Source organism: Rhagoletis zephyria, unplaced genomic scaffold, assembly GCF_001687245.7.
Source record: "Rhagoletis zephyria isolate East Lansing unplaced genomic scaffold, Rhagoletis_zephyria_1.1 Rzeph_scaffold_02290, whole genome shotgun sequence".
In the NCBI taxonomy this organism is placed as follows: domain Eukaryota; kingdom Metazoa; phylum Arthropoda; class Insecta; order Diptera; family Tephritidae; genus Rhagoletis; species Rhagoletis zephyria.
Window position 1 is genome coordinate 14,295 of NW_016159374.1, and position 24,513 is coordinate 38,807.

At 40.1% G+C, this 24,513-nt stretch overlaps 1 protein-coding gene across 1 annotated transcript in view; it reads right to left on the reverse strand.

Moving 5' to 3' along the window:
• Positions 1-795: 795 nt before the first annotated feature.
• Delta (neurogenic locus protein delta) overlaps positions 796-24,513 on the reverse strand; it is a gene marked incomplete at its 5' end in the record, with an annotated part of 61,139 nt that continues 37,421 nt past the window's right edge. Inside the window, 2 exons of the mRNA XM_017620921.1 lie at positions 796-2,632; positions 18,737-18,791. Coding sequence (XP_017476410.1) covers positions 796-2,632; positions 18,737-18,791 — 1,892 coding nt within the window. The remainder of the gene's footprint in view (positions 2,633-18,736; positions 18,792-24,513) is intronic.

A 24,513-nucleotide genomic window follows, 5' to 3' on the forward strand; every position in this document is an offset into this window, starting at 1 on the left:
AATTTAGCAAATAATTTTAACAATTAAAAAAATTTGTTTAACGCTAAGGTCCATTTATCTCTTTCCAAATTCTACAAAGCACACAACATACAGCATAATTTTTTAGTTTTGAAATTTCTTAAAATGTCAGCTTGTATACCAACTCACTAACGCGTTCGTTCGTTCGGTCGTTCGCTCCTCACAATTGCGCACAAGTTATTTACTTATATTATAATATTAATTCTAGTTATGTATACGGCTTTTTACAATAAATTTCTTATCAACGTCAGTCCATTTCAACAGCGAAAAATTACAGAAAAAATTTATGTATGTATGTATGTATATAATTGAATCGGTAGAGAAGCAGCATATTTTCGCTTGTAAAAAGATTTTAGCATTTACACGAACAAATGAAAAAAATATTAAATTAAAATTACAACGAAAAAACGCTCGTTTTTTGTTAAGAAATTTCGTAGCAAAAAATGTTCAACAGCTTACGTTACGCGTGCCCGCACCAACACGCCAACATCCTGCGCACTCGCCGATTATGCTGTCGTGCGCAACCGCACACGATTGCCACGCTCGGCGCCACAGCCAAAAACTGCTCACTTGCGCCGCCATGTGACGTTCACATATGCGGCGTGCCACACAATACGGCGCGCGCCTGCTGCTGTTGCTGATGCGCAGCAGACGCCGCCGCACTACTCCCCGCCGCCGCGGCCGCTGCCGAGGCAGCCATCATCTGTGACGCACAGCCGCCACTCATACCTGCCGTCGCCAACGATGGCCACCGCTGACTGCAATAGGCGCTCTCACCTAACACTGAGATGCGCTTGCCTTCAGCGCCACTGCCGCCGTTGCTGCCATGGACGCCATAGTCNCACCTGCCGTCGCCAACGATGGCCACCGCTGACTGCAATAGGCGCTCTCACCTAACACTGAGATACGCTTGCCTTCAGCGCCACTGCCGCCGTTGCTGCCATGGACGCCATAGTCTTTGGTTGCACCGCCACCACCACCAACAGCGCCGTTAGCGCCGTTCACCCCACTAAGGCCAGCGTTGGCGGCGCTATTTGCTGCCGCCGCAGCAGCACTAACACCGGCTACTGCACTAGCGGCGCTGTGCAACAGCTGTGAGGCGCGATGCATTAGTGTGGGATCGGTGTTGAGTTGCTTCTGTGACTTGGCGCGTTGCAGCGGCGCTATTTGGCCTACACCGCAGTATTCCGAATTGGCGTTGTTGTCCGCCGCATAGTTGGCTAGCGCGCTGCCATATAGCGATGTATTTAGGCAATCATCTGTGCTTGCAGAAGCCGAAATGTTGTTAACCGATTTATCCCAGGTATTCTTGATGATGTTCGGATTGGAATTGTCGAATGCCAGTCCAGAGGATGAAGTTCGTTTCACACCCAAACCGACGCCGCCTACCACACCGCTCATCACGCCCATACCGCCAACGCCATTCGAATTGTGATGCAGCGTCGCCACTGCGTTCTGTTCGTTCTGCTTGCGCGCCTCCGCATCGTCCTTCTCCTGTGCGCGCTTACGCTTGCGTTTCATGCAAACCACTACGCAAGCGGCGATCACAGCCACCACTGGCATGGCCACCGAGAGTATGGCAATCAGAAAAACCTGCCCAGATGTCAAGCCGTCACTGCGCGCCTGTGGCGCAGCCTGATACGGACGAGATTCGTACGACGCGTAAGACTCCTCTTCACACTGTTTACCGCAAAATCCGTGGGCGCAAACGCAATGGAAACTGTTGACGCGATTCACGCAAGTGCCACCATTGCGACAGGGCGCAGACATGCACTCATCAATGTCAATTGAGCAATCTTTGCCGGTGAAGCCAGCGCGACAAGTGCACCTATAGTCGTTGTTCAGGTTCGTGCAGGTACCGCCATTGGCGCAAGGTTTAGTTAAGCATAAGTCTACCTTATCCGAACAGAGTGAGCCCAAGTAGCCCGGTACGCATTGGCAACGAAACTGATTGATCATGTCGATGCAGGTGCCGCCATTGTGACATGGATTGCCTTGACAGTCGTCGATGTTCTGCTCGCACATGCTGCCCGCAAAACCGCTGCGACATTGGCATTTGTGATTACCGGAAGAGGTCATGAAGCAGCTCCCGCTATTCTGGCAGGGATTCGGATTACAGTTGTCTACGTGCAGCTCACATACGCGGCCGCTGTAGCCGCCCGGACAGTCGCATTGAAACCCCTTTGTGGAGTTGCGGCAGGTGCCGTGACGGCATGGTTTATCCAGACAAGTGATCACCTTCTCTTCGCACAATGGACCGCCCCAGTCCTTCAGACATTCGCATTTATAACCGCGCGTGCTAGTCTCGTCAAGGCAAGCGCCACCATTCTGGCATGGATTGCCTTCCTTACACGAAGTGATCTCATTCTGGCACTCAGAGCCAATAAAGTTCGGTGGGCATTTGCAGGTGTATAGATCGGGACCGGAATTGAAGCAGGTGCCACCATTTTGACAAGGACGATGATTTGTACAGTAGTTGAGATCCTGATTGCAGAGTAAGCCACCCCAGCCTTCCTTACAGATGCATTTCCAAGGTTTATTACAGGTACCATGCACGCAGCCCGGGTAGGGTTCGCATTCGTTGCACAGAGGTCCCTTCCAGCCGGTTTGACAACTGTAAATAGAGAGAGCGAGAAGAGAGAAAGATGTTAGTGATTTGGCTATACGAGTAAAGTGGTTTGTGACTAAGCTAAATATTGGAGAAGTGGCAGAAAAATGAGAGAGAGTAAGGGTGCTGAGACAAGCTAAGGTGGGAAAAGAGTTTTGCGTATTAACTAATTGTGAGAAATATTACTGAGCCAAAAAATAAAAATAAATAATATATTCCTTGAGGATAAGTTATTTAGGTATCCAAAATGAATTTCAATTTTTAGGTATTTGTAGATACTTTTAGGACTTCGATAACTTTCGCCACAAAAGAAAACCAAACCCCTTCACGAGTTGGCCTTATTTATTAAAGCAAATTTCATATAATTATTAATCTAATATTCCAGCGATGTCGTCTGTAAATCGCAAAATAGGCGCACGGCTTAATAATCCAAAAAAAAAAAACGAAAGTCGGAAAGTATGTAAATACTTGGTCATTTAACAAATTGACAGTCGGCGCATTTTTAAACTGCTTAAGATCAAAAAGCAGTTATAGTTTTCGAGCATTCCGCTTCGAAGAGTGCTCCAATTTACAAGCTGCTTACAACAAATTGCTGAATACAAAAATGAAGACATTCCAGAAAAGAGAAGTACGGGTAAAATGTACGAAACATTTTGTACAAATTGGCTGTGCTTGCGTATTTTAAAAATTCTCGCACGTATACCGCAAACATGTTGCTGCATTTAATTTTCATTCATGACGCTACAGACAACAAGCAACCGAACAAGAAAGGGGAACAAGTTCGAGAAGTAACCATGTACTGGACAACTACAAGCCTACTAAAGTGATCGCTGGTTTTACAGGAATCCCTTGAGCGGCTTGTAGAGCGCGAAGAAGGTTGGAGGTTCGAAAAAAATTAATAAAATAAAAATAATAAAATGCCTTTTCGGCTGCCACAAATTTCGCGGACCTGCATGGTCAATGCTTTTAAATTCGAATGCATATTTGGTGATTCTTTTCACTTTACAATCTCTTTTTTATAACCTTCGTATTCACTCGCCGTTGCAGGGTTTGACACATTGCGCTCTGCATTATTATTGTAATTATTAAATTAAATTATTTTCTTTTTTCCTCTTCAGCGAATACGTTCTTTGTTCTCGCGGCGCTCTGTCGCATCTTCTACAAAACCAAATCGCATACGCGATCATACTTCTGCGTATTTCTTCCTCTTTTTTTTGTTTGGGCTACAATTGTCTGACGCACCACGATGACATGGCGGTAGAAGTGGAGAAACAAGAGACAAGTGTCGGAACTTACTTGGCGTTGCGTTGCGCGCGCTGCGTTAAGTAAGTAAGTGATTGTTTGTGAGGGAGCGGGCGCGCGCGCGCGCGAACGTAGTGTATTTGTGCATTTGCCATGCATGTGCTTATTGGCCGTGAGAAATAATTTGCAAAAATGGTCACACACCATAAACACACACAGAAAATGGATGGATGGATGGATGGATGGACAAACGAACGACGGACAAAGAGCGACAAACAGAAAGACAGACTAACAGATATGCACACAAGCGTTCCAAGCCTGAAGTTGCAATAAAGTGGATGTGGAAGTGACGCGCTCAAGATACAGTGCAAATAAAAAGCGCGCATACAAGCACAAAACAACACAGCGACGAGGCATAAACATAGGCCCAGTTACGCTTAAAAACACGTAGACTAGCTACGTGTGGCTTGCATTCAATAGCCGCTGGACGACGCGATCAGTTAACTAAAAGATCACCACGATTGGTGTGCTTGGCTTAGCTGGTGCACTGCGTATGAGAGTCACCTTTCGCCAAATGCCCAACTGCAAGTGGAGTTAGTTACTTATTTTATTTGTTATATATGTATGTATATGTAGGCGCTTTTTATTGCTGCCACCCGCTGCACTTGGCTATGAAAATAAGTAGTCAACAGAGTCGGTGTATCCGCGCGCGCGCACGTTCGCGCTGAATGCCAGTCAGTCAACGAGTCAATGCGTCAGTGTGCCTCTGCGGCTGTCACTCAGCAGTTAAAACAGTGACAACAACGACGAGTTAGACCAAGTTGGCCTAAGGTTGGTCAACCAGCAATGCTGTAGAGTTGGCGAGCGCAATCGTTTGGTGATCGCACAGATCTTTTCTTTGCTGATCAAACGATCGCTTGACTTGCGCTTGCATTTCTGTTGCTGTTGCTTGTGGCAATGCTGGTGACACTCACACCACGCAACAAATATAATAACTTGTTTGTATGTATATGCGCTGCTCTTCCTTGCCTTTAGTTGATTTGAGTTGAAGTTGAAGTTGTACTGTAGTTTGATTTGCGANGCCAAGTTGGCCTAAGGTTGGTCAACCAGCAATGCTGTAGAGTTGGCGAGCGCAATCGTTTGGTGATCGCACAGATCTTTTCTTTGCTGATCAAATGATCGCTTGACTTGCGCTTGCATTTCTGCTGCTGTTGCTTGTGGCAATGCTGGTGACACTCACACCACGCTACAAATATTATAACTTGTTTGTATGTATATGCGCTGCTCTTCCTTGCTTTTAGTTGATTTGAGTTGAAGTTGAAGTTGTACTGTAGTTTGATTTGCGACTGACAGACGTGCGCGCGCTTGTCACTTACTTTTGTTGTTGTTGATGCGGTGATCAGCCGATGGCAAGTGAATCTGCGTTGGCGCTTTCGCATGAAGCGGAAGAGTGGAAGAGGACTTTTACTTTGTTTCGTTCGTATTGTAGGTGGGAATTTGCAGATCACTTAGTAGTTTGCTGCCATGGTCGAGTAACTTTGAAATACGAAAATGTATAAAGGAAACTTTTTAAAATACAAATTAATGAGCGCAACGCTTTCTTCATGCTTTATAATATACTTTTTTTTTTTGCCAAAGCAACACAACTCTTGACCCACTTGCGAAAAAATTTGCGAAATTTAGTCAAATGACTGGAGCATCTCGCTATTTTGCTTGCTTGCAAATCGTGTGGCGGGCGCTCAGATATAAAAGCGCAAATGAATGTCAAAAATCTTCAACGACAGCAATTTGGAAAGCATTGCAAATAGATTTGTTTGTGGCGCAACAAATTGTATTTAAACATACATGCGCGCGCGAATGCGCATACGCATATATCTCATATTTGCAATGCTTTCAACGACAAAAGCGGCGCGCGCGCAAGCGCCTAGCGGGTTACTCACAGAAAATGCTGTTCAAGCAGCTGAAGTGCTCATTAAGTGGAGTGCCACAAATAAAATTGGATCGTTTTGTTGTTGTTATAGTTGTCAAAGTTGTTTGCTTGCTGCTACACTCCAGCTATGATAGGCAGCTAACAATAGCGCGTCAAAAGCCAGCATAACGAGCTACTTCATTAAAATCAATTTTAATTTTAGATAAAAGTGCCAAGCGAAAGAAATTGAAAATGTAACACAAATAAAGTGGTTAGAGCCGTGGTTGCGGTGCTTAGGGGGAGAGCAGTAAGAGGAAATGATGATAAAATGAATTGAATAAAGCAGCCGCAAGCTATAGAGCAAATCTGAAAACACTCCAAAGCCCAAGGCGCGCTTAACACGATTTATGTGGGGAAATGACCAACGATGCGTTTGCGGAGGAGACACCGTGGAGTAGGGCTGTCGCTTCAGTGCCGTCACCACCACACCACACCATCTTTTTGTCGGGTGGACAATTATAAGCGCGTCATATTCATTTGTATGACGATGCGGTGCAACTGGCAATGAGAATCCAATTTTTTGCTGTTAACGAATATACTCAGCCAAAGAAACAATCTCACGAGCCTCCAGCCTGTTTATTTTCTCACTTGACTGTGCCGCTGCCACGTCTGTGGCGCTGAGTAAATCAATGAAAATGTAAATAAATCAACTTTGGCGCTTTTTTCTTTAACTCATATGCAAAGGCAAAGGCACTGCGATAGCCAACAAGGCAGTTAGCCAGCAGCCGGCGGTGAGTAATGACAAATCAAAACAAGCAAAAGTTAAAAAATATGCAGCGCACAATGGAAATAAGCAAACTTGGCAGGGATTGCAGTACAAAGAGGCCAGACAGCCCGGCAGAAGACACAAGACGGATCACCTGTTTCGCAGCAGATAATCAGCAAATGTAGAATGGTGTAGCGATAGTGTACGCAAAAAAAAGAAACGCATACAACAAGAAGACGGTGGTCATAGTGACGGCGTTGCAACATGCAAATAACGCTCAGCAACATGCAAAAGAAGATTGCTGTAGTAGCAGTGGATGTTGGGTTAGCAAGTCAAGTAGACAGTTTGAGTGCCACGCACTGGAGGAGGTGAGCGTCGGAGGTGTATGAGTGAGCCCTTCTCTTCCAGTTGACTGATTCACTTCTGCGTCTGTGGGGCGGCAGGCGGACAAACGCAAATTGGCATGACAACTGGCTGAAATGGTGGATGCGCGATTAAACGCGCTGGTTGTTTGCGAACAAAGTAAGTTAGTCTGTAAATATAGGTATGCGTTGCTCTTTGCGCGATCAGTAAGGATGCGCGTATGACAAGAAAACAATAGTGGCATTTAAAGAAAAATCGAGTAGTGTTGTGCGCTTGACAGCGCTAAGAAATCACAGAAACTGCAAAATAAGTTTGCAAAAATGTCAACGCCAAAGTAGTAAAATGTAAAAAAAATCGCTGAGGATCATTATGGCCAAGGTGATCTGACAAAAACAAACGTAAGTAATAAATGCTAGCCGAATTGGTAGTGCATACCATATTGTCCGACCGAACTCGGAGTTTTTGGCTGAACTCGCACCGAACACTCGGTTTTTTTTTCTTGAGGTTCGGCCAAATCCGAACCGAACCCGAACTTTTTAGAATAAAAATTACATAAGTAATTATATACCGCAAAATAATTAATTAAAAACATTTCTGATATTTTATGTAAATTATCGGTTATTGCTTCTCAAAAACTCGCGATCAGTTTCACACACAGCACAAATAAAAATTGCTAGTGCAGCAACTTTGACAAAAAGTTCTTTCTGGTTGTTAACACGTGGAACTAAAATTTATTTCTCAATCTGACATCGAATTAAAAAGCAATTTTGAAAATTTAACTTTCCAAAATTTTTATCTGGCATTAAAACTTCGGAAAGGAAATAAAATTAAAAGAACGAAAAGAAATAAGAAAGTCGTCATAAAAAGCTATAGAATCAAATTAGAGAAACGCTACAGGGGCACTTAAATTAAAAAAAAAAAAACTTTAAAATGTTTATAATTTGTAAAAAAATTCTTTACAAGTTTTCTGCCAAATTACTCAGCCAATTTTGGCCGAAACCGAAACGAACGCCAACTTCTTGGCCGAACTGTTCGGTAACCGAACCAGAGCCCGAACGCTCGGTTGGACACTAGTATGCACTATAGTCCTTGAGAAAGAAAGCAAGTACCGTCATATGCAGCGCATCTCGGAAAGAAGTTTGTAATTAATGCAGAGAAACGAAGATCGTGCATTGATCGTTTTAATGATCTGCAAATTTAAAAGCCATAAACTAGAAGAGAAAAGTGCTCATAATATTGGCCTTCGTAATATATGTCTTGGAGGATTAAGGATCATAGATCGGAAACGTATTAAATAATAGTAAAGCCAAAATTTTCTGGAATAACAAAGTGAGAAGCGTGTAGAGCTTAATACGAGGATCTATGCTCATAGAGAAAGAAAAGCGCTTTAGTAAGACCTTCTTATTAAGGCAAGTTGGGGATCGTGAAATGGCCCTCAGATTTTGTAGTGCTAAGTATGCCATTAGTACTAATTAGCCTCTACGGCTAATACGTAGTTCAAAAACAACGCGAATCGGGGATGAGAGAACATGCTAATCAAGATCATGTCAGTAATTTTTGGGAGCAAAGCTAACTAAGATAGTGGTAGACTGCTAAGAATCACACAGATTGTCATCTTTAACCTAGAGACTTTGTTTTAATAAGGGCATACGTAATAAGGAATGATCTTCGAATACATTTTTGTTTGTTTAAAAAATATGTTTCACTGAGGTTTTGACGCCTCGAGTAAGAGTGATCTTGTAAATGTAGATCATAAAACTAACTTGTGCGGCAGGGAAAATTTGGTCGAAGAGACTAAGATTTTTTTGACAGCTAAGCTCTGATCAGTGTTGCTTTATATACTAACTTCATAACAGCATTGCTCTTTGAGCAATTCATTTTTGCTTGATAAATGTGTGTTGACTGAGGTTTTAAAATATGCATGCTGGAAAGCAAAGTGAATTTATATATATTTTTTTGACAGCTACGGATCATACTGGGTGGGATTCCAGGTTGTCGTTTGGCTGATCAAGGGGATTTAGTGTTTGTAAGTACCTTTAATTGGAGTGAGTCTTACAACAAGAAAATCTGCGCAGCTTTAGATGTTTTAACTGTCGATAATAATGATCTTGTCAATTCCACTGATATTGAATTAAAACAATTAAAGAATTTTTAACAAATATTTTAGATAGAAAAATATATGTTAACCTTAACGGTTTAACCTTTGAATGAATGTGGATATATTTTTCGTGTCACTAGCTCGGGTATGGGGCCTCACAGACTCCTAAATTTGCGAGAACATATTGACACCATTTCCTAGTGAAGTTGATAAACAAATACTAAGCAGTTGATAAAAAGCTCTTACATGAAAATACTTAATGTTGAAATAGTTCATTTTTATAAAGGGGCCAAAATATATTATCAAAATTAACCCACATAGCATTTTCAGTCTTCTTCGACAAACGATCAAAAGGTCTGTGAGACCCAAAGTTAAAGGTTAAAAAAATGAAGTTGTTTACGCTAACCCCGAACAGGAGTTGATTTCTATGGCGAAATAAAGGTATGTATTAAGGAGAAAGTTTAATTTTTTCATGTTGAAAGTATACCCTCAGGTGAGTATACCCACTGGTTTACAATTATTCAAAAAATCTTTAATAAAAATTAGATTTTTATAAATTTAATATGAAATGCATTACTGCTAAAATTTTATCAGAAAAAGAATAAAAATAAAAGTAATGAAAAATATAATTGAAATGCCAAATGCAAGGCAGCAGCAAGTAACCTAAATCATAAATTTTGCGAGGCTATTAGTAAGAAGAAGGCTAAGAACAATCAAACTGACGTTGCCCTACCTAAGCAAAAACGACAAGTAAAAAGCAAAAAGGAAGCGAAGGAAAAGAGGCGAAGAAAACGAAGCGTAAAAATATCAACTCCACGTTGAAAGCAAATAACAAAGCGGTGTGGTGTGGAAAATGCGCTGCCTTGGCTAATAGAATTCTCATAGGCTATATGAGAAAAGGGCCTTCACCTAAAAATCAATTACCAATAATTCATTTGAATTCAGCAAAATGCCATAAAATATGCACAACTAAAGTGCTAGCGAGAATGGGAGTTAGTTAGGCGCAGTTAGTTGGATGTGCAAATGTACATAAGTATGTGGTAGCCAAGGCAGAGAAAATAGCGGCCATAAAATAGTTGATATGCAAAAATCACTACGCGCAAATATGGCTAACATGCACGTAAGGCATAGATGTGAACATGCTTGTAAGCGTTTGTATGTTAATATAAGTGTTTTTGCGTGCGCGCATGTGTAAGGCGTTAGGTGTTCCGAGGGCTCTAACTATTGCATATGTACATTTGTACACATGCGAGCAGTGCGTTAAGAGTTCACCAAAAGCTGAACGTACGCATTGCGCATGACAAGCAGCGGACAAGTGGAACAGCAGCCACTAGGAACAACAGCAACAACAACACATGTAGAAATGTTTGCTTGAGTGCATTTTCTGAGCACCTTTGCTTTGAGTTACCTATTCTTTTGAGTCGTTTTTTCCGCTGCTACTTTATAATTTTTTTTATTGTTTTTTTTTTTGTTTATTCCTCTTTAATCAACAACAAGTGGCTTATGGGTTGGCTAATGTATCTACTGATATGCATGTAACGCTTGTTATTTCATTTTTATTGTTATGCTATTCTACTTGTTTTACTACTATTGTGCGCTATATGTACAGTATTTGTTGCTGATGTCTTATGGCATGGTCATTGCTTACTAGCTATGCGCTCATGTATGTATGTACATGTGTATAGTACATACAAGCACGTGTATATCTATATATGTAAATGTGTGTGTATGTAGTGCGCTTCGTATGAAGCAGCGCGCCTCACGTGGATGCGTGCTGAATTATTAAAACATTCCCACACATTACAACAGCACAACAACATAAATAAAATAATAAAAATAAAAAACAAGCACACAAGCAGCGGCAGTAACAACTCAAGCAGTAAATGGCATAACAATAATAATAATAAAATCAAGTGAACGTAGTATATGCGCGGATTCTTAAACGTTTCAACAGCGTGCATGTTTAGTGCTATAAAAATAACAAAAAGAACTAGAAATAAATAAAGGGCAGCGCCAGACTGGGCGCAACAGGTAAGCGGCGCGCGATACGAAGAGAAGAAGAGCAGGCGCGCATTGTGGCTTTTAGGCGCGAGAGTTAAGCGGTGTGCGGTATGAAAAAAAAGAAGTGCAGGCGCGCATTGCAGCTTCTATGCACGAGCGTGCGCGCGCACTTGTTTTCCTTATACTTGCAGTAAATTTGTTGTTACATACCACCGTTGATCTTTTTTATGCATTTTTTTGAGCGCGTGTGTTTTTTCTAAGCGCTTCCAGAGAAAACTAATTTCAATTTTATTTCCTTTGCTAAACTACATAGCAGCGCAAGTTTCTGGCAAATATTTGTTGCCGTTTTTATTATTGCTATTCACGCGCTAGCCCACTTATTGCCAGCCAGAGCAGTGTCTGTAGCTTTGGACGCTCGACGGGTCGACCGTTCATCGGTAGTTGGCACTTAAATTAGTGGCATTTTTTCGCGCTTCACCACCAATATATTAATTTGCACAGCAACGACTTTGTGTTGCTTGCTGGCATGTATATTAGATTGCAGAAATGTATGTAGTTGTTGCAGCTGCGCTGCCACCATGCCACCGTACAAACACAGAACATTAACTTAATTATAATAATTATTTTTGTGCTATATGCAGATATTTATGGTTGGTTGAAGCGGCAGCAGCAATAAAAGTTGCTTTGTAGATGCTTGCGAGGGGACGAAGAGACGGTTAAGGTGGACGCGCGCAGTTGTATGTCTCCAAAAAAAAAATTAAAAAATTAAATAGAAATAAACAAACAGCCATGGCAGTTGCAAGTCCCACTAGATTGGCTTAAATAGTAAGAGTGACTACCTGGCAGCAACAATCTACACATAATACACACACTTACACTCGCACATATCACCACCAGCTGCCTTTTTAAGTCAGTTTTTATGCTGGCTGCTTATCTACAAGCCACAGAGCAACAACAGCAGCGAGAAGCGCAACAGCGTCGAGTGATGCGCATCATTATAAACAACAACAAATGCTACAATAATATCGAGAAATTAATACAAATTTCAAAACAACAAGAACAACAGCGAAATTATGCGAATGCATGTTGATAGTTGCAGCCGGCTAGTAGTCGCCAGGTAGCTCGCCAGCCAGCATTGTTGTCATTTTGCTGCTGTTTTTATTGTTGTTCTTATTGTGCTCATCAACGTATTTGCAGTGTTGCTGTCAACTGCATCACACAATTACCGTTGAAAAAGATGCACACGCACATGCACAGGACCCTTAAGAGATACCAGCGCGTAGGCAACTGTCTCGGCAACATGTGTATAAGGTTACAACTATACACTATGCATGCGCGTGAAGCATAAGCGCAGCTGTATTTGTGGTAACATCTACCACTTGATGTCTGTCTGCACAACACTTGTTGCACGCATGCACACACAAATATACATACAGGCATATGAACACATACACAAGCTTATACCAGTTTGCTGCTTATTTTTCTATGGTGTTTTCTTTTGTTTCGCTTCGGTTCATATATTTGTTTGATTGTATTGCTTACGTCTACTGTTGCGGCAGCGTTGTCGTATATTTCACATATCGGCGTTGTTGTTGTTTTTTAATGTTATTAATATTGTCAATATATCTCACATAGCACAATTCACCTGCCGTCATCATCATCATCATCATCATCATTGCAGACTACTTGAAATGTTGCCGTTGCCGTCGCCACTGCCCCTACATTTAATTTTTGCGACGAATTAATTTGTTTGTATGTGCTTACATATTTATGTGTATCTTTTGTGCTATTAAGTAGAATGAAAATGTTGCGCACGAAACAAGGTGCGCCGCAAAGCAGCAGCTTAGTTGTTTTTATGATACTCATACTTCAGCTTCTTTTGCTTCTTCTTCGTCTTCTTTGCGATTATCTCTTGCTGCCAACTTGCCCTCGCCTGAATTTCATACGAGTACCTATTTATTTGTCGTATTGTTTTCGTCGACTGATTTGCTAGCTAGTGCTACAGAAGTGTTGATTTGCTAACAGCAGCCGTTAAGTACAAAAGTCAGCTGCTACTTTGCAAAGTGTTTTGCGAGTTGCCGAAACATGTTGCGCTGAAGCAGGCAGTGCTGCAAAGTGGGTTTTCAAGAGAAACTTGCAGGTTTGCGTGCTAAGGTGAAGTGCAACATGTTGCTAATGCTACAAAATGTCGCTGATGCAATGATAAAAAAATATATAGAAAAGAATATGCTATTATATTTATTTATTCAGTAATTCTGTGCAACATTTTGCTGGCGTGATTGTTGGGTAACACATGTTGCTAGAGTAATGCCTATGAAATATAAAATATTTTTATTCCATATTGCGCATGCAAACCACCATATAAATATTCATATCTGCTGGAACAATTTTCAGCTCTCCAAAAATCAAGCAGCATGTTGCTGACGGAGAGAATTATTGCTCAAATGACACCAAGTCGCTTTTTATGTATTGAATTGAATGAATTGTTATAAACTCCAGTATAAAATACAACTTAAAATTCAGTTTTAGAAATCTTTAGCGACAAGACACACGAAGCAACATGTTGCTTGCGAAAATTTATGTAGCCAAAAATGCTGAAATACTATTTGTTTTTCTAGTAAAAAGCATCGGTGTTCGAAATAAGAGCACAAGCACTGCTGCAAGAAAGTGACTTTCAGTAGTCTCCACCCGTTCAAAAACCACGCAACATGTTGATAGGTGGTACATTGGTATGTTTGGATGTTCTGGAATCGTTTATACAAACGACTAATCCTGAAGAATTGCATAAAAGAAAAATTTATTTCACCACAAATTGAGTAAACCACAAAAAAAAATGTTGCTGATGCAAATATGAATGTTGCAAGTCCTTACGCTGGTTAAAATTTTATCCCAGCGCAAAAAATCGTATAGAAGGGCATATTTGAAGTCATTCGAAAACCACAGCAGCATGTTGCTAATGCGCATAAATATTGCTAAACGTTTTTTTTGCAGGATTTCATATGTTGCAAGCACTTTAATCGAAGATTTACATATATGAATAATTAAACAAAAAAGCAAATGTTAGCAGAGCGCATTTACGCAAAGTTCAAGCAACAAGAGCCAGGAGCCATAGTATCCTGCGCTTATTATAAGCGTTCATTAGTAGTTGTAAGCCTTGTGTGAAATTTGAACAAAATAAGTTCAACGTAGCAACATGTAGCTAATATCGAAAAAGTGTTGCTAGTGCAGGGATGACCAGCCCATAGCGCTTTATAGCCTGCTACCTTATTCGAGAAAACTTCAGTGAGCTCCAGCTGACTGCGATTTAGAATATAATGTTGAATATCTTTGATGTGTGTTATCCTTAAATTTTGAGGTTAGCATTCGGATCACAGCTGTGAAATTTTATTAGCAACACATATTGTTGTGACGCACCAAAAAGTGTAGTATAAAATAAATAAAGAAAAAACAAATTTCTAATCAAAGTGATTTGTGTAGTTCAGGGTAGTCTCTAGTAAATGTTTTGGAGGCTGTTTAAATATATTCTATCTAATTATATTTCTTAGCTTTTCTACAATCTTTTTGGTCAATTACGATGTCTCATTTCATTGTTTGCAATCATATTCGTTGTGCATACCGATGTATACAATCATTAGTTCATTTTGCTTGAGGAGTCACAATGCTGTATGCTGTACCGATTTTTTTTTTTTGAAACTTCGAACACCGACTTTCCAAGGATGGTTATAGGCTAAAACAAAAATCGATATCTAAAGGGGATACAAACCGAATTTTTCATAGTGCATATCTCTGGAAGTATTCACAGTAGAGTACTAGAACTTGGTATGGATATATGTAATATATGAAGTCAATCTCCAACTCATGGAAAAAATTAATTCATTGGAAAAGGCGGCATGGCACTGTAGAATTTGGAATGTAGATATATGAAATCAATCCCAAACCTATGAAAAATTGGGGTATATGAAACCGATCTCGTAGCCATTGAAAAGAGACAGCGGTACCTCCCATATGAACTAAAAATCTGATGACACATAGATATCTCTGGAAGCATTCCAATGGAAATAAGCACAGAAAAACGGAAGTGACTCCTTTAGGAAAGATAAATGTTCACAGGGTGTATCTCTGGAACTATTTTAAGCTAAACCTTGAGGGATTACATTTTTGCCTAGACCCACAGGCATAAGCTGAAATTGCGTCGCATGCGGGCAGCTAGTCAAACTAATAAAAACGAGCCATTCACTTCGGGTGTTTGATAATAAGTCATCATCTGCAATTTTCTTACGCGTGAAATAAGGTTTTACGATCGGCTTCTATAAACTGTCAGTTTTCATACATAATGTTGCCAGCTTGTTGCAAGCTTTTTCACAGCGTGAACAGAATACTACTTTGCTGATGAAATGTTGTGGAATTTCAAACTTCTTTCACAGAAAGAAATTTTATATGCAATTTGGCAGCTTTTTCACGTGAAACAGGATAAGAATACTATGCTTTATTTGTTGTTCAACACCTACAGGGGCGTTTATGTTTGAGCTGGATAACCCTGGCTCAGAATAACTCAGGTCGGTTTTAAGTTGACGCTTGAGTTTTAAAATATCACCGGAAAAATTAGGCCATCTAAAGGTGAAGCAGCATGTTGCTATGAGCTTAGCAACATTGCTGAAAATACTGAGAATGTTTAGGACGGGGTTTTAGTCACTGAAAACATTTAAAAATTTTGGTAGCTCAAACTTCAAACAACATGTTGCTAACGTCGAAAAAGTGCAAAAGCTTTTGAGAGGGATATAAGTTATTGTAGATATAAAATATAAAAAGAAAAGTTTTCAAATTCCCAATTAAAATGTAGGCGCTTGAAAATTAGGCCGCGGCAATGCGGTGGAAGTGCCTGACGAGGCGTTTTAGTTATTTATTTTTAAACAATTTTTGAAAGCCAAAAGCATGCATTTTCAAAACTGTGAGAAATAAACTGTCTTGTTTGAATGGATTAGCCATGACAAACAAACAAGAAAGCGAACAGACAAACAGATGCAAAACAGCTGACTTGTGGCTTGCATACAAATTCAAGCGACGACGCAATACGTACCTACATATGAGTAACACCTCCAACAAAAGCCACAACAAAACGAAAAACAAACCAAAAAAATTTATGTATGTACGGCCAAGTAGTTATGCATAACTCTTTAGCTAAATGCGTGACGGAAAAATGACTACCACAAAATAAAAAAAAGAAGAGGCAAACAACAATCGCAAAAAAGCGGCTACTGTCACACGAAATTTCACTCAGCCGCGCTGAACTTGATTTATATGAGAAAAGCATAAATGTGAATATGAGTGCAAGCCTAAAAAAAAAGTTTAGTCACATAAGAATACAAAAAAAGCATTAAAAAATTCTGCTAGCTCAGCAAAGTATATTCTTTCACCTGGGTCGAAGTAAAATACAAAAAAAAAAAAAAAAATTGGAAATATATAAATAAATACTGCTGCCAAGCAAGCGCGCAAATACACACAAACCACCTTAAGCTGATTTTTAATGCAGCTAGAAGAAAGCAGACAACAAACGGCACAGCGTCGCGCATAGCTCATAGTTATTGCCGTTACCTTACGCTGCAGGCATTAAGATGTGGGAAAAATTTGTAATTCAATGTTTCGCTATATTATTTTTCGATGACTTGAATGGTTGAGTTTGGCTTGCATGTATGTGTGTTTGTTAAGAATGCAAGTGAGTGCGAGTGAGTGATTTGAGTCCCATGCATAGATATACGAGCATTTGCCTTCGAATTGTAATGCAAAACCCGAAATGAAATTTAAGTTTTCAAAAAGGAGCCAAAAAATGTAAGCGCAAATAAAATTAAAAATTACCACTAGAATGCAGTGTGGCCAAAAAAAGCAAAGCAAATTGCGGAAAAAATACTGCATTGCGCTGAACAGCGGTGGAACATCCTATTGCAGGTGCAGCGCTCAAAAAAAAAAAAGCAAGAAGCGCAGTTAGTTTGTAGGAGGAAGCAAGCGCGCAGGCGGTGTGAGGGCCGCGGCATAAAGACATGCATGCGGCGCTGCTTCAGGGCGGCCAGACTGTTGATGAAGTAAATCAAATAGACGGGAAGACTAAGCCAAACCAATCACACTCCAGCAAACAAACCAACTAATAGACCAAACCGCGAGTGGGTGAGTGGGTGATGATTGTGCGCACCGGTGAGCGATTTCTTACCGCACCACCACTTTAGTGCTAAATTCTTGCTTGTGGTCTTCTTGCGCGCCATCGTAGTACAAAGTATACGGTGGAGCGCTGAGGACGAAAAAAATGCACAAACTATTCAAACGAAATAAAAGCAACGCAAGCGCCACTTGAGTTATGGCTGTGTGGCAAACGTTATACGCCCTATTAATGGATTGAAAATTTAGTTTAAGAAAGGGCGAAAAAATGCGCCACAAATAAGCCAAACCAGACAGACAACAAAAGGACAAATAAAATGCACCATAAATAAATAGAAAAATGAAAAAAAAAATACGATTTGAAGTTGGGCGCATGTGGAATGCAAAATAAAACCTATTAAATAACTACACAAAAGGTGTGCCAGTCAGCAGCAATAACAACGGCGTGCAGTGATGATGTTTCAACTGCTGACTGTCTGCCAAAATAAATGCCGCCAGCTTGGGAGTGTTTAGCTTTAGCTGGCTGGCTGGTTGGCTGACTGAGTGACTGGCTAGGCTAATACGACTCGAGAAGGTACGAGTACTTGGTGGTGCGATGGTGCCTTTAGAGCGCATTATAATAATCAAAACTGTTGTAGTTGCATGAAATTAAATTTGAAACTACACACCAGCAAAAAAAAAACGCAGGAAAATGAGCGCAAAAAGTAAAAAATAACAAACAAAAAACGTAAGCAAATAAAGCTATGCCGAGTGCGCGCGCGGTGACACCACCTTCGCGTCGCGCAGGAGATGAGCTATCGCAGCACGGCGCATAGCTTTGGCGCTCGCATCTGACTTTTCAAAGTAACAGAATTTATCAACGGGGCGAAAAAAATTAATAAAAGAAAAAAATCCAACTGCAAAGCGCAACCAACAGTAGCGTAACAAAAACGCATTGCGCACATGAAGCAGCGAGCCAACGAGCGAACGTGCAAAACCAAATTTTAATTAGCTGCGAGCAAATGCATAATGACTACATACAGACCTCAGTATGCATCTACATAAATAAATACATATGTATAAACACAGTATGTCCGTCCGTCAGTTGGCTGAGTGACTGACTGGAGTGCTGACGACGAGGCCACCTAGCAGCTGTAAAGTGAGTGGGACTGCCACTGCCGCTGATGAGACAGCGGAGACGACACCCAGAGTCAGCAGGCAAGCAGTCAGTCAAGCAATCGCTTCTGAATGAATTCACACAAACTATTTTGAAATACAACAAAGAAGCTATAAAAAAAAAACAAAAAAAAAATATATATATATATTTGTTGTATGGCGTGAAAATTTGTTGCTGCTACGCTGTCGTTGCTGTTATTAAATGGGTGGGTGGTGATGGCGCACGAAATATACTCGTAGTTAGTAAGGTAGCGAGTGAGCGCACAGAATTGCGAAGCGTGTGCAGAGGCGTGTATTATTTAAATGGATTCGTGTGGTTATTAAGAAATTAATAGCAAATAGTTTATTTTGTTTATGTAATACAAGTGTACCTACATACGTATTTATGTATGTACATATGTATATTTATATGTAAAATTGGTTACTTACATGCATTGATTGGGCTTGTCGCAATGGCCGTGTTCGCAGCCTTTGGTGCATTCGGCTGTAATGAGAAGAGAGAAAAAGAAGAGCGGGGAATTATTTATGAGTAAAAAATATGTTGCAATATAAACAATTAAATGAGCTTATAAACCTAAAAAAAAATATTCGAGTATCTTAAAAATCTAAAAGTAACTATCTAGGGCCGTTACTCAAGTATGTATGCGGCTTTTAAAATTTTATGTGCAGACTAATTTTATACTACTGAGAAAACGGTATCTACTTAAAGTTACAGACGCATCTCTTAGATACAAAATATTTAAAGTATAGTAGTAATATGAGCAACCATACTCCTTTCGGAAGTACAGTACTTCTTTTTTAGCTCTTGTACTTCGTACATCGTAGTACAGTCAAATATACTTATTTGCAATATTTTGTACTTCAGGTCCTGTACTTTTCCGATCTTCTGGACGATCGCCACATGGCCTCGGCGATAAATTCGTTCAAACCCTTCATACCCTTCAAGTCAAAAGTGCGCAGCTGCAAAGGGCTCTGGAGGTGTCCTGCAATTGGTTGGCTCCTATTTGTTCGAACTGCGTAAGGACCGGGTACATCCCCAAGGCTTGGAGGGTAGTCAATGTTGCGGTCATGCCGAAGGCCCGAAAAGCCTTTTTATATTTCCCCTAGGTATTTCAGGCCTATGAGTCTGCCTTCGTTTTTGCTATAAACGCTCGAAAGACTGATAGACCTGTACATAAGAAACACCATTCCTCGTGACTGTCTTTCAAGAGCTCAACATGCTTATTGCAAGGAAAGGTAGGTGGACCGCGGTAAAGTGGTTAGAGGAAGCCTTCTCGCATAAAGATATCGATATCGAGGGGGCCTTCAACAATGTCACTCCAGAGGCAATAGTCCTGTCTATTGACAATCTGGGAGTTGAAACCAACCTAACAAGGCTTATCTACAGCTTACTTCGTGACAGTCGTAGCGAAGTGTGGGAGCGCCTGCACTCAGCGCAGAGTCAAAAGGGGAACTCCGCAAGGTAGTGTTCTCTCTCCCCTATCCTGGATTGCCGTTGTAAACGAATTCTAGAGGAACTGGAAAAGTGGGATGTCGGGGTGATCGCCTATGTAGATGATGTGAAACTTTTGATTGAGGAACAATTTCTAGACACCCTTTTTGATCTGCCTCAGATTACCTGAATCAGGTAACTAGGTGGACGATCAACAGCCGCCTCGAAGTAAATCCCAGCTAGACATAGCTGGTATTGTTTACCAGGAAGGACAAGATATCCGAGTGGGGGTTTTCTCTAATCAGACAGGGTCAAGTACTTATCCTTGATCCTGGGTAGGAAGCTGTCGTGAAAGCCTAACATTGAGGAAAGGGTAAGAAAGCCGTCGGTTGCCTTGTACTGCTGTAGGGGAGCTATCGGTAAAATGTGAAGCCTCTCGCCCAAACTACTTTATTAGCTGTATGAAGCCAGATTTAAGCCTATCTTGTTTCACGGAGCCCCTGTCTGGTAGGGTACTCACTAGACAAGGCTACACTTGTAAAACAACTGGAGCGTTTACAGCGGAATATTTCCATTTTAAAGAATCTCAAAAGCAATAATGGCACAACTCCAATATGAGAAATACTAAATCCTCATATGTCCTTCCTAGATATTATGCATTTGTTTACCTACATATATTCTCAAGATACAACTGCTCACCCAGACTTTTTAATTATTAAAGTCTTCACAAAACTCAAATAGCATAATTATCAACAAAAAATATTTACCAATGATTTTCATTGCAAACTTCCACCATTTGTCTCGCTTAAAAGCGTCGCTAGCACTTCATTCGCAGCAGTAAAAAATGTTTTTTTTAATTCTTTTTTTTTTCAAAATGTCAAGCAAACATACTGCATCGCTCGTAAAACTTCTGCCCCAGCCAAGTCGGCGCTTGAATAATATGCAATTTTTTCCTGCTATAAAATGTTTCCATATTATTTTTTTTTAATTTTCTCTTCAACATCTTCAGACATTTATAACAAAAAAAAAAAAATCGCGCGCCCCAGCTAACACTAAAGAAATTCCACATTAGTTGCTGTCTGCAGTTTTATGCCTTTTCCGTTGAAAAAACAGCAGACAAATTTTATATCAGCCAGCTAATAACAAGCAACAACAACAGCGGTACATAACATCAAAGCAACGATTTTTCAAATAAAATGCATTTTTGTTTTTGTTGCGACCAACTCAACTCCACAAAATCAACAAAGCAACAACATAAAAAAACAACAAACAAGCCAATAGAATACGCACATAAAAATATTACGACAAATGTTACAGCAACAACGAACGACGTTGGTCGGGGTGGCGCGTTGGTGTTGGCGTTGACGCGCAACTTTGGAAAATAGAAAGTTGAATGCCAAAGAAGCGAAAAGTCAGAGCGAAGGCAAGTACCCCCCATCAAATGAAAATGCGAAGGTGTAGGTCGCCGTCGTCGTCGTCGTCGTCGTCGTCATCGGCGATTGGTGGAGATGTTGCAATTATTGTTGCCGGGTGTTTTTATTGCCATCGCAATGTAAGCAGTTGTCCATGAGCAACAGTGCGCGAAGCGCGGGTGTGAGCTGCAGCAAATGAAATGACATATATGTACATAGTCGGCGCAATATGATGAGCGCGCGCGCGCGCGCACCTTAAAAGCTTAACAACTCTCATATAACTTCCTTAGCGCACTACCACTACCAACGCTGCTAGTTTAACAACTTTTTAGTTTTAATTGTATGCAACGCAGCAGCAGCATTCGAAACATTCGAAATTGGCAGATACATCATCAATACAACTTGTCCGACTGTGCTGTGCTGTGCTGTGCCGCCCGCCGCCATGTCGCGGATGTGCATCTGCAGGTGTTTGATTTTTATTTCTGTTTTACGATGGGTTTTTTCAACAACTTTTAGTTAGTTACATATATGTACAGACTTGAGTGTGTATGACACATGTACGACTGTATGTATGAATGTGTGCATCATGTACAATTTGCATGTTTGTTTGCTTTTCTCATACCCATTAGAGTTTGTCTTACGTGTGTTTTATTTGATTTCCTGTGGCGATCTCGGATTTTCATATCTCACAGATAATTTTACGTTTTTTAATTAATTTCATATTTTTCATTCATTTTGTTTTTGCATGTTTTTATTTTTATTTTTTTATTTATTGTAGACGTGCTTTCGCTAAGATTTATTGCCTTTAACTGTGATGAGATACTTTTATATCTAGGAAATGAATTTAGAAATTAAATGTTTATAGACAAAGCAAGTTGTCCTCATTGTTTGAACGTTTGTGTTTAGCTGTTTTGAGTTGTAGATACTTACTTTTGTAATTTATAGATACTTTTGTATATCGTTTTGCTGTTACATCGTTAAATTAAATACACTGCATGGGCATTTGCATGGCTGTTTGCTTTTAGCGCATATGTGTTGTTATTTACCGTGTCGGACGGTTTGGAGATACTTTTGTAACTAGCAAATATTTACATAAATATCAGAATCTATATATATATATAGAGACAAAAAATTGTCATCTGTAACGAATTATTTCTTCGTTGTCTGCGTTCAGTCACAGATACTTTTGTATCTCATAGATACATTTATACCACTAAGCTAATTTTGTTTTTGCAAAACGGATTTCGATGATTTTTAAACGTAATTCTAGAAACTATTTTTATAGTGAGAAATTGAGTTATTGTCAATGCTCAACGCTTCTGCTGGCTATTTGCAGCGCAGATACTTTTGTAACTCTGAGATACTTATAAGGGTATCTCAAGATGATTTGATTCCTTCATCACTGAGTTTTAGCGTAACAGCCAATTTTAAGCCATAATCCATGTCTGACCTCGAACAGATCCTTTTTTTTTATATGGACGAAAACTTAAAAAATTATTTTTTAGTGACAAATTTAGTTTGACCATTTCTCCGGCCATTTTGAGTCGCAGATACTTTTGTATATACAAGATGCTTTTATACTTCATAGTCATTTTCCGCTGAATTAAATCATTTCACACGTGTTAGTACGTTTGCTGAGTTTGAGAGTATCTATTGTATCACAGCTTTATATTAGCTAAAATGTTTCGATTTTTGGAATTCCAGTTATTTTAAGCAATGTTTGTTTTTTTTTATTGGTTAAAATCAGAAACCAAAATAACTACAACTCGCACACATATTCTCACACCTCACTCAACCGCTTCAAAGGAATTTCTTTCAGCGCTTGGCAACTTCCTCTTCAATGCTAAAAAATCAATGATGTGCTAAAGCAAGAAGTTAGCTAGCTGGCTAGCTAAAAACCCTAACAACAACAATCGATACCAACACTGATCATTGCTGGCAAAAAGGAAACACAGAAAATGAAATAATCTCATGGTCAAAATAAAACGCGATTCCCAAGCCTTTGAGACAGTAAGTGAAACAGACAGTCAGTTAGTAAGCCGCTCGGTGAGCCGGCTGGATTGTTGGAGAGCCAGTCACTGAAAAGCAACCAACTTTGGCGTAGTATAAAAATACCTACATATATAGATATTACTGAACGATTTGAATTTTTAAGTATGTACATTAGGGCGAGAATATTTAGTTCGGAGCAAAATTTTCGAAGAAAGAGTATAGCAAATTCAAATTCTACGATTTATTGTAAGCAAAAATGGCGAAAAAACTGTATGCCAAAATGACGTTTGATCCCTCCCAATTTTCAAAAGAAAAAGCAGTATATTGTATGAAGAAAACCCAAAATTTTGTTAATGAAAAATTAATTTTGTTCAGAAAAAATTATAATACACTGTTTTTTCTATTAAAAATTGGGAAGGTCAAACATAATCTTTGGTTTATAGTTTGTTCACCATTTTTGCTTAGAATCGAACGTAGAATTCGAATATGCCATACACTTTTTTTCGAAATTAAATTACTCGGCCCTAATGTACATAAATTTGTATGTGAGTCCGCTGCCTATCTTGCAAGCAACAGAAGCATTAACAGAAATATGTGGCCAACATGTTTTAGCAAGCAGCGTTGAACTAGAAGAGGGCAAACCGCGCGAACTATGGTGGAATGGCAGCCGGGCGATGAAGGGGCAGAAGAAGCGCAGCAGTAAATATGGGAGTTGCCATTGGAGTAAAGCTGTGTGTATGTGTGAAAAGATGCTGCCAGAAATGTTGCAAAAGAGTCTCGAGACTTCCAACTGCTACCATCACCGCCACCACCACTGCCGCCGCCGCCACCTTTTATTATTTACTGATTCGGCACTGAAGGGCTCGCTTGCCGTAAATCGTGAATTACCTACGCGCATCGATTGACTTTGAAAATTCCAATAGTAGAGCAGAGGTAGGAGAGAAGTGAGTGGCAACAGCAGACAACCCACAATTCATTCAAGAGCAAAACACAAACCACATAACTAATAGAACGTGGGGCGAAAAACAAAAAGAGCAAATTTTTCGTTCGATTCCGGAATCTGACTACATCTTTTGTACGAGTACTAGTGAGTAATCTGTGCTGGCTGCTATGTTTGTGGAATTTTTGCTGCCGCCACAGTGCAACTAAGTTGAGGTTGCTAGGGACTCTTGCGAGGCGATTGATGCATCGGTGGAACGAGAAAAAAAAGAACAAGAAAAAAAATCACAGTACAAAAAAAGCACAGTTGCATTGATTCAACTCGTTGCACAGTGCCGCGAAGGTGGACAAAAATACAAAAATCTACTGTCTTGAAACTTAGATGTTTTGATGTCAAGTTACAGCTAAATCTCCAACTAAGAGAAGTTCAT